The following is a 17,460-nucleotide window of genomic DNA, read 5'->3' on the forward strand; positions in this document are numbered from 1 at the left end:
TGGTCTGGAACCAAGATGCTGCTCGCTTACTGGTGTGTTTGTGGTCGTTGTCTTGTTGAAACATTCATTTCAAGGGCATTTCCTCTTCAGCATAAGGCAACATGACCTCTTCAAGGATTCTGATATATGCAAACTGATCCATGATCCCTGGTATGCAATAAATAGGCCCGACACCATAGTAAGAGAAACATTCGAATATCATGATGCTTGCACCACCATGCTTCACTGTCTTCAGAGCATACTGTGGCTTGAATTCAGTGCTTGGGGGTCATCTGACAAACTGTCTGGGGCCCTTGGACCAAAAAGAACAATCTTAATTTCATCAGTCCACAAAATGTTTCTCCATTTCTCTACAGGCCAGTCAGTGTGTTCTTTGGCACATTGTAACCTCTTAGCACGTGCCTTTTTTTTTTAATCACAGTGGGACTTTATGCGGGCTTCTTGCAGACAGAATAGCTTCACACAGGTGTCTTCTAATTGTCACGGTACTCACAGGTAACATGTCTCTGATCACCTTGGACCTGATCATTGGCTGAGTCTTTGCCATCCTGGCTATTCTTTGATCCATTTGAATGGTAGTCTTCCGTTTTCGTCCATTTCTCTCTGGCTTTGCTTTCCATTTTAGAGCACTGAAGATCATTTTCTGATCGTTTTCTGCACTTTATACATTTTCTCCTTTTCAATCAACATCTTAAACTCTTATTCTGAGGGTGTCAAACCTCAGAATAAGAACTTTAACGAGAGCCACTGATGTCACATTTTAGCATCCTCTGTATTACTAGGTACTTCTCAGATGCTGCTTTACTGTTGTGATCAGACTTATTTCTAAATCTAACAATTCAAGAAGTGAAATCCATTTCCAGGTTTACAGGCTTGTGATTTACAACAATCCACCTGCCCAAAAACTCTTTTTAACAAGCATTATACTCATCATCATTTCACTGTTTGTTACAGTAAAATATAAATTTTTACAATTTCTTAACTGTGCCTAATGTGATGTATTATCATAATAACAAATTAAATGATTTTTGTCTGTCTTTTTGAAAAAAGATCTTTCCCATGTTTTGATGAACAGGACAAAGAAAACTGACAGTCTAGATAGATAACAATTACATAATAATAAGCAATCATTAACCAAATTATCACCACAAGCCAACGGCACAAGGAGCAATTCATTGTTGGGCCGTGGCTTGTGGTAATGATAATCAGTCAAGTCTGAGAAATCTCCTTTCTCACAGCTGTTTTAAAAAGCTGTTTTGGATTTTCTCATAATTTGCTTTTCTGTATACTAAATCAACACAACACACAAATTCTACAAAGTGCACAGTATAAAACCTACACCCTAAAATAATCTTTTCTGGGGGAGGAAACAAACAAACTCATACACCAAATGCTGCCCACTGGAAAAAGATAAAGCAAAACTTCCAATAAAAAAATATTAAACCCATGAATTTGACAAAAGGTTTATTGTAGAATTTTAACAATATCCACTCCTATCAGTTTTTTTAGTGATCAAGTATTCTATCAACTGAGTAATCAAGTAATCGGATAAGAAGTGCTTTTGTCTTATTAGTGAGCAATAATAAATATTCAAAAGGGAAAAAAACACAGGTCTTTTAAGATGCTCATTAGTTTCCATTTTAGAAATGACAGCGTTTTTAATAGTTTAACTGCATGTATCTGTCAAAAGCAGCTTTCAATGTATTTACATGCAGTATCAACATCAAATTTTTAAAGAAAACAGTTTTGTAAATGCTTAAATGCAAAAATAAATAATAACAAGTGCAGTAATGTCAAATACAATAAGGTAAATGTATAACCTGAACCAAGGCATGAAACAAAATAGCCTTCACTCTGTCCTTTTGGAAGGCTTTCTTACATTGGGAGGAGGCAGTTGTATCTCCTGGATGAGGTAAATTTGGTGTATTCGTGTGTATATGTTTTTGTGCGTGTGTGTCTGCATGTTTATGTGTGCTAGTGAATGAGTAAGTACCGTATTTTCCGGACTATAGAGCTCACCATACTATAAGCCGCACCTACAAATTTTTTGGAAAAAACTGGAAACGTACATATATAAGCCGCACCGGGCTATAAGCCGCTGGTATCTCCGCCGCTCTCGGTTTTCCACAATTACTCGGCACTCAGCAGAGGGGGACAGACAACCCCAAATTTGAGTTATAACAAGTCAATTCACCATTGATTCGTTCACGCCGAGCTTACGTGCAGCGGCTCTATTTCCCTCCTGTAGTGCCAGGTCGATAGCCCTCAACTTAAAAGCGGCATCATAGGAAGTTCTTTTTGTGGTTTCCATGATGAGGGAGTTTGAAAAAAATCTCTTTTGTGCCTGCTGCTAGCACTTGTTGGCGCTTTCTTCTTTGATTTCCAACTTTGACGTCCCATGATTCATATCCTGCTAAAGAGCCCCCTGGTGGTTAAAGAAAAATCCACAGAAACGCCGCACCGGGCTATAAGCCGCATGGTTCAAAACGTGGGAAAAAAGTAGCGGCTTATAGTCCGAAAAATACGGTATGTGTGTCTGTAAGCCTTTAAAGGAGCATGAAGGAAAGCGAGCATATCAACATCCTCAGAACTTGGATTTGCCTCATGCTTTGCTGCAACATCTCCTGCTGCAGAAAACAGACATTCTGATGGTGAAGATGTTAAAAATTAATGTTGATAATGAATGTTAATAATAATTCAATGTTTACAAAAAAGCGCTTATTTTTATGCAGGGCTTTCAAATTATGCCGGCGCCAGGCGCATTTTCCACCTACTCCACCACTTTGTGCCGTCTACTTTTTAATTTTCCTAAAAAAAAAAAAATTTGCGCCTGTCCGCTGTCTCCATTTCCAGCGCCATCTGGATGCACGTGGCAATATTTACATTCTTTCAATCTGAGCCATTTGACTGGTTCACGACTGCGATGTGACTATTCATATCGACTGCTGCCAACGTGGCTTCACTCTCGGTCATAAGGTGCCTGCTACTTTGGCATGCCCCCCTGCTACTTTAAAACAATTTGAAAGCCCTGTTATAATTTTAAATATTGGTATTTTTTGTTTTATACAAATCTAAATCCACAAAATAATGTTTTTATTTTGCTTTGTTTTTATGGTGATTACAGTAACAAGCACTGCTGGACGCTAGAAAAACGTTTCCTTTCACTCCACCTGAGCTCAACAACTCAGTAACCGCTCCGGCTCTTTGCACTTTGCCGCGCGTGTGTGTAGACAGACTCCGGCTCCACGTTAAACACTGTTATCATTCATTTTGCTGAAAAACGAGGGCTTACACAGGTTTAATGTTGTAATACTTTTGATTCACACATTCTTCTAAATACGTTTCTACCACAGGGCTATTTTTAGTTGCAAATGTGGGTGAAATGCTCGCTCTTACGTGGTGACAACTGTGCGCTACAGATCTGTGGATTAAACAAAGCATCAAAGCAAAAAAAAAAAAAAAAAGTTTTTTTTAGCAGTTACAGCGTTCGGCATGGAAGTGAACAGCAACACCCAACAAGCAGCAACCAACTTCATGCTGAACAGCCAGTTAGAAGGAGTGTCCCATTCCAAATATCTAGGATCCATCATCCACAAAGATGGCAGCTCCACAAAAGGACTGGCCTCATCTGCCATGAGCAAGCTGGAAGCAACAACATCAGTCTATGAATCTGGAGAAGCACATGGTTTAGGTCCAGTCTCTACACTACAGAACCTACACACGATGTGTATTGTATATAGGATCATGCTTATTGTAAATTTCAGGTCAAGGTCAGTGTCAGGACATTAAATTTCAACAACGATAACCTGTTGAAAATGCAACATATTGAGTAAATTAAGGACAATGACATTACAGTCATGTAAAAAATGCTGATATCCAGACATGTTTCAGTGTAGAAATGCCAGCAGAACAGTGAGCCAGTGTAGCATCGTGGATCCTTTAACCCACAGAAACAGTTCATACATGGATAGTTTCCACAGGCTGAGTGACTCTGCCAGTGTGATCTGCAGACGCCTCCTCGTGGTCTGAGCTTTACTCCTCTTGTGCCTGTCAGCCACAGCAGAAGAAGAAGGAAGAAGAAAGTGGTTATGGGTTTGGCACAATTTGGGTCACAGAAAGATTTCTTTCAAATGCCATTTCCCTTGATTTTCTAATCATCTAAAAAAAAAAAAAAAAAAAGAAAAAGGAAAATGGCACCAGTGATCATCTGTTTAAACAACTACCACATTTTTCTGGTGAGCCTTGATGAACACTTTTGTAGTATAATATAGAGAATAATGGATCAACATGCTTTGTGCATTGCATTTGCCAAACCTGCTTCAAAAATATATAAGAAAATACATCTCATTGTGAAACAATATAGGTAAATGATTGATTTATAGCAGTTATTGAAATGCCTTTTTATTTAAATTATTGTTGAAGTATGCTTTATATTTTGTGATTAAAGGATAAGTTTACTAACTTAGTTTATTTCAACGTAATTAATTTGTCATTTTTCACAAATGCAAAATAGAAATATACATTTATTAGTAGTCTTGGACCTTTAGACCAACCGTTTCCCCTCATTTCTACAATGGAAACTGCAGCGTTAGAAGGACCCATTATAATAGCCACACAAATGGGATACATATATATGTCACTCAAACTAACCTGCATATCTTTGCAACATACATACTGCACAAAAAATGCCCTGATTAGCCAGATTATCATGTTCACTTACTTTATATTATATTTAGAAATATCAGGAATATAATAAAAAAAAAACAGGTGCTTCAGTTTGGTTGTTCTCTGCACATGATTATAGTCTGAGTTGTAGAAAATGTTTTACATTGAAACAGAGCAGGTGCCACCTGGTGAGATGAGGGGCATGCTAGTGTATACCATTAATGGCACTACAGTCAGTTAATATTTTATAAGATGTGGTTATTTGAGTAGGCTCTTTATATATTATTTATTTTATTTTATAATACCATCTATTTAAACCTGACTGGATTTATAACAGTTTGTTGCTACACTTGATTAATATTTTATAAGATGTGGTTATTCAAGCAGGCTTTGTGTTTTAATTAAAGTATGCTCTTTATAGATTATTCACAGATAATTATTATATATTATCTTTTTAACCTGACTGGATTTATAACACTGTTATTATGCTGACCAGTGTTGTTTATGAACACTGGTCAGCATTTGTACATGATTATATTAGAAAATGTTTATAGCACAGAAGAAATCTCCCCTAGAAGAGTAGCCTGGTATCATAATGTAGGTAAAAACAGATACCGTTCATAAGCTATGACTTACTTTGACCAGCCACTTAGTTGTTTTTGCCACTGAATTATCAGAAAACACATAAAACATCCAGGGTACAAATGCTTGTTACTATATGTCTGTTAGACCTCTGCTTATTCCTCTGCATATTTCAAATACAACAAGGGTTTTTACAGACAAAAGTATTGATGTGCCACGGGCTCCCCAGTGTTACCCACTGTAGCCAACCTTTGCATGGAGGAAGTGGAACGTAAAGCTCTTGGCTCCTTCAAAGTGATAGCACCTAGCCACTGCTACAGATATGTAGATGAAACCTGCATCAAAATCAAAACCCAACAAGTAGAAGCCTTCACTCGCCACATCAAATCAGTAGATAACAACATTAAGGTAGGTTAACACAGTCCAGGAAGGACGCCATTCTTGGACTGTGCTGTGCTCACTGAGGAAGATGGAAGCCTCAAAATTGAAGTTTACCAGAAGCCCACGCACACACACACACACACACACACACACACACACACACACACCAGTACCTCTTTGACTCCCACCACCCACTGGAACAGAAACTTGGGGTGATCAGGACCCTGCGACAATGGGTGGAAAAAGTTCAAAGTTAACCATTTGGACACACTCACCCACTCATTTGAATGGGTGAGTGTGTCCAAATTTTTGACTGGTACTGTACATGTAAGCTCTTAAAACATGTGGCTATCCCTACTGGGCTTTAATCTAATCAGCAAAGATGCACAAGAAAGAAGGTCAGACACCAACTAGGGAGAAAGAGAATGACAAACGGAACAACACTGGCATCCCTTATGTAGCACGTTTGTCAGAGACACTCAGGAGAATTTTCTCCAAGCATGACATTCCAGTGTACTTCAGACCCAGCCATACCCTAATCCCAAGGACAAAACTCCCAAATACATGCTAAACAACAGTCACTCCACAAATTCATGGCACAACATAGAAGAGCCACATTTGTACTTCTGCACTTAAAGGACACTCTTTTGAAGATGGCAATGTTCGCATTTTGGACCAGGAAGACAGATGGTTTGAAAGAGGAGTAAAGGGGGCCACCTATGTCCACTGTGAACAACCATCACTGAACAGAGGTGGTTGCTTATGACACCAACTGTCAGCCACCTACAAGCCTTGAGATCCCTTCCCAGGCACCTCAAACCCGATCACCCCTTACTTCATGTAACCTCAGTAGGTCACATGATAGAGTGGGGCAAGGTCTCGCAGTGGTTTCACCCTAAACCCTGGTGGTAGAGACCCACACTTTTTTTTCCACACCTTAGCTCATATGATAATGCACATGATTAATAATGGCTCAATGACCACGTCCAAAGGGGACAACCTCCACTAGGGTTTAAATGCCCAGGACTCTCCAACTTTTGGGGTTAGAACTGAAGAAGCCTCTTGGATAAGAACATTTTTTTTACGGAGGTCCACTCAACTTTTTTCAGGCTCTTAAGACTACCATGACCTGGATGATTGAGAATCTACACAGACATAAATTTGGGGGGTTTTCTTGGCTCAGAATGGGTCCCCAGTGGCAATTATGCGTGGCGGTAAGCAGCCCAAAAACTGAATCTTCAATATTTGAAGGAAAGCTGCACATCCCTGTTGTTTGTGACTATTGCTAAATAGATTATACAGAAATCCTATATGATGAAACACAGTAAGCTGTGCTCCATATTTAGCAAAGACTAAATTAAAGAAAAAAGTTATGCTCCTTAAAGCTGCTTATATTTGAGCCCTGTTTCCTCTTACCATAAAGTTGGCAGTTTGAAAGCTGGTTTACGTTAGTCTTAATGAGTGGCATCCCTATTTAATCCCATGCAAGAAAATATGTACATATGACGACCTGTATTCTGAGTCCAGCATCATTAAAATAAAGCAGATGAAGGCTCAGAAAACAGGAGAAAAGTAAACATACACTACTCACAAAAAGTTAGGGATATTTGGGATATTTGGCTTTTGGGTGAAATTTCAGGACGAGCCTAAAATGCATTCAAACCTTTACAGGTAAACTTAATGTGACTTTCTCTAAGCTTTTGAATGCACATGTCCAACTGTTAAATGTTTCAGAATGTTTTGCACAAGTTGCTGTTCCCTAACATCTCTTAAAATCCTTCTCCTCACATACAAGGTCTTGAATAATCAGGCCCCATCTTATCTCAAAGACCTTATAGTCCCATATCACCCCAACAGAGCACTTCGCTCTCAGACTGCTGGCTTACTTGTGGTTCCTAGGATACTTAAAGAGTATAATGGGAGGCAGAGCCTTCAGCTTTCAGGCGCCTCTTCTGTGGAACCAGCTTCCAGCTTGGATTCGGGAGACAGACACCCTCTCTATTTTTAAGATTAGGCTTAAAACTTTCCTTTTTGATCAAGCTTATAGTTAGGGCTGGATCAGGTGACCCTGAACCCTCCCTTAGTTATGCTGCTATAGGCCTAGGCTGCTGGGGGGGTTCCCACAATAGACTGTTTCTTTTCATTTACCTTATTTACTTTGTTTATACTCCACTCTATATTTAATCATTAATTGTTATTAATCTCTGGCTCTCTTCCACAGCATGTCTTTTCTCTCCTCTCAGCCCAACCGGTCGCAGCAGATGACAGCCCCTCCCTGAGCCTGGTTCTGCTGGAGGTTTCTTCCTGTTAAAAGGGAGTTTTTCCTTCCCACTGTCGCCAAGTGCTGCTCATAGGGGGTCGTTTTTGACTGTTGGGTTTTCTCTGTATTATTGTAGGGTCTTTACCCACAATACAAAGCGCCTTGAGGCGACTGTTTGTTGTGATTTGGTGCTATATAAATAAAATTGAATTGAATCGAATCAACGAGGAGCTTAACGGCAACATTCACAACAGGTGTTTAATCCTCAAATTGACCGATAAATGTCCTGGTTCATGATGAGGACCACTGTTTAAACACCAGCTCTAACTGAACCAGGACATTTATCGGTCGATCCTGTTGTGAATTTTGCCGTTAAGCTCCTCGTTAGAGAACAGCAACTTGTGCAAAAAGTTCTGAAACATTTAACAGTTGGACATGTGCATTCAAAAACTTAGAGAAGGTCACATTAAGTTCACCTGTAAAGGTTTGAATGCATTTTAGGCTCGTCCAGAAATTTCACCCAAAAGTCAAATATCCCTAACTTTTTGTGAGTAGTGTATGAGCTTCACATTAAATGCATACTGGATTCCCCATTGTGGGGACATTGCTATTAGAAATAAAAGTTAATCCACCGGGTCAGGGGATAAGACACCGGGACTGCATGGATTGAATGAGTGCTGGTACTGATTAATGGAGCTTGACACAATGCAAAGATGTGTGCCACACGCGAATAAGTGTTGGCAACCATGTAAATATACTAACATTGAAACCACCAGCAGAGCCTGTGCTGTAACTGAGAGCCTTTACCTTCAACCATTTGCACCAGTATAAAATTCAAACCCAATTAAACCAAAACACTGCATCTTTGTTGGCTGATCCAGCACCTGTGTAAAACAGAGTGGCTATGGGTGAGAGGAGAGCTGACTCCTGTGAGTAAAGACGCCTTGTACTTAAATTTACATACAAGGTTGTACTGCTCATGCGGTGAAACAGTATTTGATAAAAAAAAAAAACAAGTAACTCTGCAACTCTTTGGTGCTGGGCTAATATGGCTTTGGAGAAGGGGCCAATAACTTCTCTCTGCAAGAAAAACTGTAGCTAAATTCCAATTTAGCCTTTTGTTTGTTGCTACTGATAAGATCCTTCTACTGTCCAACAGTAATTCTGCTGGAGTCTCATGTTGATTGTGATACTTTCACAGCTGCACTCTCTGGAATGGTATTGATGTGACAGGTTATTGTTGCAGGGTTCTTGCCAGCGGTTGATCACCCAGCGCTGTGCCGGGCTGAGAATTTCACTGATACGGTTTCAGAATTGATCGCCATCACCACAATTAGCAAGCGGGCTTGACTGTTTGCACGGGCAAGTGGTTATCCGATAGCCAAGGCGGACCCCGCCTCTTGTCATCCAATCAACCTATACCACCAGGCTGTGAATTTTTTCTGGCTAGAACCCTGTGTTGGTGATTTTTTTCCCCCAGTTCAGAGGACATTTCTGTCATCAGCAGCAGCTGTTTTCTTTGGGACATTCATCCTGTGTACATAAATCTACCAATGGTTTCTTTTTTCTTTAGAACTTGTGCTGTATTCTTTTTCACAGATGACCTCTTTTTCCACAAACAGCACTCAGCATGTGTCACAATCTGTCACTGAACAGATTTATAATGTTTTAATGTCTTATTCCACTTTGGCACAAATTCAGAATAAGTCTAACACCCTCTATTTGAATAGTTTTAGTAACTTCTCACTACATGTTTCACTGTAGTTTTGTGTTAAAATGACAAAACATCTTCATTTAAAATTAAACAACACATTTCAAATGACTGAACAAATTCTAATGTTTCTAACCTGGCTACGGCTTGTATGCAGCAGCGGGACATGTTGATGAAGGACGAGGATGAGGCCCTGGTCTGTAATGTGGTCTCAATGCCCCTCAGTAGGTCATTGGTCTTCAGCAGCAGTAGCATCTGTTGGGGCACTCTGTTCAACAGGTCACTGATCTGGGGCAGGTACAGAGCTGCATTGGTCCTTATCTCAACATCCTGCCAAGTAAGACAGACAACAGGATAAGCCATCTTTGGGTGTGTCTCTGGTTGCATGTATAAGTCCACTTATCGAAAGGTTGGTAGTTTGATCAATTACTGCTTATTCCCATGCATTCACTGCCATTACTGTGTGTGGAGAAAAGATAAAGCACTTAAGTGTATAGCCTAAGGAGCTGTGTGAATGAGCAAATGTACCTTGTAGCATAAACTCTCTTTGAGTGGTCATTAAGAATCAAAAAGTGCTATGTAAATATCAGTCCATTAAAGGTTTGTACATCAGTATATGAAAAGAAATTTGCTGACCTCAGCGAATTGCAATATTCCCTTATAATCAGATAAAGCAGACCACGAGGTCAAAATATTATCACTGACTTATTACTGGCTTCTGGCTACATGAGGCATTGCATTGGCAGTGTAGAAGACTGAACAATTTCCTATTGGTGAGTTTAAAACACATACAGCATTACTCTGGCCCATGTCAACAGCCATGTTGACTTTTCAATTCAATGTCTTGTCAAAAACATCAACAAAAAATACAGGAAATATCCCAGTTATAAAGTGACTTCAACCGTCAACATTTCTGTAGTACAGCCGATTTCACACATGCACTCCAGCCTCAGACTTTTATAGGACTTACCTGAGAGGTGCATTTGAGAACATAAATGTCTGACGCACCTCCCCAGTACAAAGTATGTAATGCAGCTAATATATCAGTGCATTCAGATATTTACTAGCAAGTAGGCGTAACATGTCCTGCATGCATGCCTGCCAGCTTTCTCGCCTAAACCACATCAGTGAATTTCCAGTAGTGAGAAAGAGTTCAGTACTGCTAAGGTGTACCTGAAAAACTGTCCAGTGAGTGTATAAGGGAAAGGAAGAGTTGATTCAGACAAAAATGGTACTGAGTTTTGCTTCAGTACAAACAGTAAATGACAGTACACAGAAAGAAGTAATGATGAAGGAATAAAGGGACTGAGGGATGATGTTTACCTCCATGGCAACGATTCATTCTCTTTGATGCTGAAGATGGCTGCTTGAGTTGCCACATGAGCATCAGTGTCTTCCTCTATTCTACTTCAAAGGACTTTTCCTTTGACATCAACTGGGGGAAATTACACTATTAGTCATGGAACAAAGTGGACTCTAAGATTACAAACCTCTAGTCATTTTGTAATCTTTAGCTAGTAAGTAAGTCAAGAGGTGAGCAATCTGTATGAGCACTGGACAAAACACAAGTAAACTGAACAACTGTATAACTACAGGCTAATTGGAGACATAATAATTTCACATCATCTAAAACTCTAAATAGAAGCACAAAAAATATTAGTAGTAAACGTTAGAGTTGTTTGATTTCTTTTTTTAACTACTAGTTGTCTGTATTAAAATTCTTACAGTCTTCTAAAATTACAAACTGCCCAGCAATGTCTTCAATCACAAAGAAAAATCTGGCACAAATTTGGAATGCAAACCATTACATATAGCACGAGATTTAAAGGCTGCATTCATACACACAACATGACAGTTGCACTACAAGTGATTTATAATTTTAACAGACGGTAAGAAGCACTTAGCAGTACACCTTAAGGAAGTATTTTTTAATAAATTAAAAACAAAGTGAAGGTTAAAAATGTTAATGAGTGGATTTGGTGAAGTGTTATTGTAAAAAAAAAATGAATCTAGCAGCACAAAGTAATACAAACTGCAGTTTTTACTGCATCCTTGGGACTATTTTCAGAGACTGTCTTCTAATAGTTACATTATGTTTCAAAATAATAAATTTACAATGTCAAACACAAACCGAACATTAATAAGGACCATCAAAATGTCAGGATTCTGGCTGGTGCAGGCAAGGCAGAGGACCCCAGTGCAGGACTCAGACGAGGAGGTTTGAACTTGAGGTTTTAATCAAACGACTTGAACGTGGCATTGACATGGACTTGAACGTGGCATTGACATGGACTTGAACGTGGCATTGACATGGACGTGGCATGGAACACACAGCAGAAAAAACCAACAAACAACTGACGTAAGACTGACGACGCGACAAGGAACTAAACACAGAGACCTTAAATACACAAAGGGATAACGAGGGAAAAGGAAACAGGTGACAACACAGGTGAACGAAATACACTAACGAGACCAGGGGAAGTAAACCTAAACACAAGGCACAAGGACACAACATTGTCAAAATAAAACAGGAAGTGACCTAAACGTGCTGCGTAAGAAAACTTAACACGGAGGGAACCTAAATACCATGTACAAGAAAACAATGGGAAGATAACGAAACACAGAAGGGCCCAAAACAGACAACACAGGAGCACAGGGAAGACCAGGACTGATATGGAAAACTAAAGAAAGGCAAACTAGAATCCTAATACAAAAACTATAACAAAACTAGAAACAGAACAAGAACAAAACAGAACTTCACCAATAGAACTCAAAACACTGGGCCACCTGCCCAGGATCATGACACAAAAGCATCTCACTGGTGCTCCCATATATAATACGCTGCTCAAAAAAATAAAGGGAACACTCAAATAACACATCCTAGATCTGAATGAATTAAATATTCTCATTGAACACTTTGTTCTGTACAAAGTTGAATGTGCTGACAACAAAATCACACAAAAATCATCAATAGAAATCAAATTTATTAACCAATGGAGGCCTGGATTTGGAGTCACACACAAAATTAAAGTGGAAAAACACACTACAGGCTGATCCAACTTTGATGTAATGTCCTTAAAACAAGTCAAAATGAGGCTCAGTATTGTGTGTGGCCTCCATGTGCCTGTATGACCTCCCTACAACGCCTGGGCATGCTCCTGATGAGGTGGCGGATGGTCTCCTGAGGGATCTCCTCCCAGACCCAGACCAAAGCATCTGCCAACTCCTGGACAGTCTGTGGTGGTGGATGGAGCGAGACATGATGTCCCAGATGTGCTAAATCGGATTCAGGTCTGGGGAACGGGCGGGCCAGTCCATAGCTTCAATGCCTTCATCTTGCAGGAACTGCTGACACACTCCAGCCACATGAGGTCTAGCATTGTCCTGCATAAGAGGAACCCAGGGCCAACCGCACCAGCATATGGTCTCACAAGAGGTCTGAGGATCTCGTCTCAGTACCTAATGGCAGTCATGCTACCTCTGGCGAGCACATGGAGGGCTGTGCGGCCCTCCAAAGAAATACCACCCCACACCATTACTGACCCACTGCCAAACCGGTCATGCTGAAGGATGTTGCAGGCAGCAGATCACTGTCCACGGCGTCTCCAGACTCTGTCACGTCTGTCACATGTGCTCAGTGTGAACCTGCTTTCATCTGTGAAGAGCACAGGGTGCCAGTGGCGAATTTGCCAATCCTGGTGTTCTCTGGCAACTGCCAAGCGTCCTGCATGATGTTGGGCTGTGAGGACAACCCCCATCTGTGGACGTCGGGCCCTCACACCATCCTCATGGAGTCGGTTTCTAACCGTTTGTGCAGACACATGCACATTTGTGGCCTGCTGGAGGTCATTTTGCAGGGCTCTGGCAGTGCTCCTCCTGTTCCTCCTTGCACAAAGGCGGAGGTAGCGGTCCTGCTGCTGGGTTGTTGCCCTCCTACGGCCTCCTCCACGTCTCCTGGTGTACTGGCCTGTCGCCTGGTAGCGCCTCCAGCCTCTGGACACTATGCTGACAGACACAGCAAACCTTCTTACCACAGCTCGCACTGATGTGCCATCCTGGATGAGCTGCACTACCTGAGCCACTTGTGTGGGTTGTAGAGTCCGTCTCATGCTACCACGAGTGTGAAAGCACCACCAACATTCAAAAGTGACCAAAACATCAGCCAGAAAGCATAGGTACTGAGAAGTGGTCTGTGGTCCCCACCTGCAGAACCACTCCTTTATTGAGTGTGTCTTGCTAATCGCCAATAATTTCCACCTGTTGTCTATTCCATTTGCACAACAGCATGTGAAACTGATTGTCAATCAGTGTTGCTTCCTAAGTGGACAGTTTGATTTCACAGAAGTTTGATTTACTTGGAGTTATATTGTGTTGTTTAAGTGTTCCCTTTATTTTTTTGAGCAGTGTATATATACGTGTCAAAGTAACATGTATATATCCACATGGATGCACCCAAGGTTTCACAGCAGAACACTGCCCAAAGCATCCACCGGCTTGCCTTCTTCCCATAGTGCTTTCTGGTGTCAGGTGTTTTCCTGGTTAGCGACATGCATACGCCTGACCATCCACATGATATAAAAGAAAACATGACCCATTGTTGGTGCTTTCGAAGGTTGACAGGGGTCAGCATGGGGACCCTGACTGGTCTACTGCTATGCAGCCCGATCCACAACAAACTGCGATGTACTGTGTATTCTGAAACCTTTCTATCAGAACCAGCAATAACTTTTCAGCAATTTGAGCAACATGGGCCACACTTCACTCCTCCCCCTCGTGCATCAGTGAGCATTGGCCGCCCATGTTCACTTGCTCCCTGATATATCCCACCCACTAACAAGTGCCATGATGAAGATGTAATAAGTGTTATCCACTTCACCTCTCAGTGGTCATAATATGCTTGATCAGTGTATATGAATATATATAGTTGTGATCAGAAGTTTACATACACTCATTATGGGCATGACTGTCATGGTAATTTGGGGCTTTTAATGATTTCTTTTAACTGTTCTTTTTCCAGGGTGGAATGATTGTACAGCACACAATTTTAATTACTTTAGTTAACAAGAACTGGATGCAGAATTTTTAATTTATTTAGGATTTTCTCTAATAAACACAGTCATCTTCACTCAGCCTATACATTCCCATTGTTTTGAGTATTAGTCAATTCAATGAGTGTTGTCAAACAAATCATTTTTATGTTGATAAAGAGAAACTACCAGTTGTAGTCAATAATTATCACTAACTTGAACTTGTCAAGTTAAATGACATTATAGAACCTTCAACACCCCTTATTAAATTATTTAACTGAATGTATGCATATATTTGAACCTATATGTGTAATGTGGACTCTGTGTGGCTTAGAGAAAATCCAAAATAAATTTGAACTTGTGCAGCCAATTCTTATTTTAAAGTCATTAAAGATGTTTGATGTATAATCCTTCCACCCTGGAAAAAGAACAGGTAAAAGAATTCATTAAAAACCCATGATGAATTTGTGCCCATAATGAGTGTATGTAAACTTCTGATCACAAGTGTATGAACAGATACATATGAACAGGTGTTTTGTGTTTAAACTAAACCTTACAAACCTTACTCTGATATGCTGCACAAGTATTATTTACTTTTAGATGCAGTAATCTGTAAATCTAATATCTTGAAAAGCAGGAAACATTTAATATTATTCTGAAGAAATTCTTATTTGCAAATGTTTTACACAGCCTCAAGTATTTATATGTCACTGATTAAATTTAATAGTATTTTTTTTTCATTGTGTAAATAACCAACATTGGCGTCCAATTTTTTAAAGCCCTGAATATGTTCTTCTGCAGAGTATTTGTATGCGCATATGTGTGTGTGTCAGCAGTATTGTCAGGGCTGTCAGTCCAGATAAACAGAGATTTGACAGAAACAGAGAGACAGACAGCCACCATTCTGACACAGATAAACTGTCTCTGCTTTCTGTCTGTCTCTGTCTAATGCCCACAGGAAGTTATGTGACAACAGCAGCAATGCAGCAAACAAACAGCATCTGCTTTATCTAAATTATCTCCAACCTACACACACACACACACACACACACACACACACACACACACACACACATTTATTTATTCAATTTTATTTATATAGTACCAATTTACAACGGCTGTAAACAACAACAGTACTCCCTTACTGTAACATAAAGGCTCTACAATGTTAGAAAGAAAACACCAACAATCAGACAGTCCCCTGTGAGCAAGCATTCAGCAACAGGAAGAAAAATCTCTCTTTTAACAGGAAGAAACGTCTGGCAGAGCTACGAAGGGACAGTCATTTACTATGACTAGTTAGGGGGTGTGGGGAAAGAGAAGAAACGAAAACCATAGGGAGACAGAAGAAAACATAAACTATAGTGCTCCATCTGCAAAGATGGGAGCAGAGAAGAAGTGCTCAGTGCATCATTGCATGTCCTCCAGCAACCTGAGCCTATAGCATAAGTAAGGCATGGTTCAGGATCACTTGATTCAGCCCTAACTGTAAGCTTTATCAAAAAGAAATTTTTTAAGCCCAATCTTAAAAATAGAGAGGACATCCATGTCCTGAATCCAAACTGTTGTTCAAACCTTTTGTTTACAAGGGACAGCCAATCAAAAGAAAGCTGGCATAAAGAGAGAGGAAAGGGAGCTAAAATGCTTGTTTCAGACAGAGGATGCATTGAGGGACTACAACTATATAAGATAAATAAGGATTACTTTTAACTGTCAATCATACAAAGCTACTCTAGTAGAGTGCAAGGAAAATGTGCTTGAAATTGACATAATTAGTTAATGCAGAAGAGTTGCACACACCATATTTAGCAGATTTATTGTAAACTCTTTGCTGACTCATTTTCCATGGATCATTGTAAACTCTTTGCTCTCTTTGCTCACTAAATATAGTTACTTCACATCTCTTCATTTCTTCTTTATTTACGCTAAAAAAAAAATCAAAACCAATCTTTAACAGAGTAGAGACATAAACCTACAACATAATACCCCATCACAGCACCCCAATCCAAATAACAGGGTGCTGGGTGTTCTCAAGTGCTATGCTGATGCCTGCTTGGGGAATAACAATTAGTAGTAATTATAGGAGGCTGGGTAGCAGGCCTCACAGCTGTCAGCAGGACACAGAGAAGGTGACAGGGCTCTCATTTGCATCTGAAAGCTTCAATAAGGACATATTGTATTGTGAGTGGCGCAATAATAAGCCAAGGGAAAGGGAATTCATCGGGAGGGGAGGTGAAATCTGTGCTGGTGATTTTTCTTTTTCCCCAGTGTATTAAAGAGTTAGCCAGCTGATTTTATACACAGTGCAGCAGACAGTAGAAAATAGTGGGCAGACACAGAGAACGGAAGAATATGAGAGACCACATGATATACTAAAACCAAACCAAATTCCATTTTTACAGAGTAGAGAAGCAAATTGCTACTGTATGGAGTAAACTAAATTCAATAAACAAATGTATACAGTAGTAAAAAATGCACCTAACTCAAGGGATGGACCATTGCTCTCTCTCTCTCTCTCTCTCTCTCGATATATATATATATATATATATATATATATATATATATATATATATATATATATATATATATATATATATATTTCATCAAAGTATCCTAAATACATGACACAGCAATAGCCAGAACATAAACCATATGTTGAAGAAAGTGAAATACCTCATTCTATTTTCACCTGGTCCCAGAAAGGACAACTGCACTAAAGTGTTTCTTGTGAGTGAAGGTAAATGAGTTTAAATATGCTGGTTAACCATTCAAAGCAATGGACAGTGCACAAAAGAGGTGAAGAAGAGAGTGCAGGCAGGGTGGAGCACGCAGAG

General features: G+C 39.9%; 1 protein-coding gene across 5 annotated transcripts in view; it reads right to left on the reverse strand.

Moving 5' to 3' along the window:
- Positions 1-2,836: 2,836 nt before the first annotated feature.
- Positions 2,837-17,460, reverse strand: part of adck1 (aarF domain containing kinase 1) — a 107,846-nt gene continuing 93,222 nt past the window's right edge. For 4 of the 5 annotated variants that reach the window (XM_030719006.1, XM_030719007.1, XM_030719005.1 and 1 more), the window contains 3 exons: positions 9,736-9,929; positions 3,964-4,047; positions 2,837-3,642 (listed from right to left, as the gene is read on the reverse strand). In XM_030719006.1, coding sequence (XP_030574866.1) covers positions 3,441-3,642; positions 3,964-4,047; positions 9,736-9,929 — 480 coding nt within the window. In that variant the 3' untranslated portion in view covers positions 2,837-3,440. Of the gene's footprint in view, positions 4,048-9,735; positions 9,930-17,460 lie in introns of all 5 variants that reach the window. The other variant, XM_030719008.1, reaches the window with a different exon arrangement.

The sequence above is a fragment of the Archocentrus centrarchus genome, chromosome 22 (genome assembly GCF_007364275.1).
Source record: "Archocentrus centrarchus isolate MPI-CPG fArcCen1 chromosome 22, fArcCen1, whole genome shotgun sequence".
Classification (NCBI taxonomy): Eukaryota; Metazoa; Chordata; class Actinopteri; order Cichliformes; family Cichlidae; genus Archocentrus; species Archocentrus centrarchus.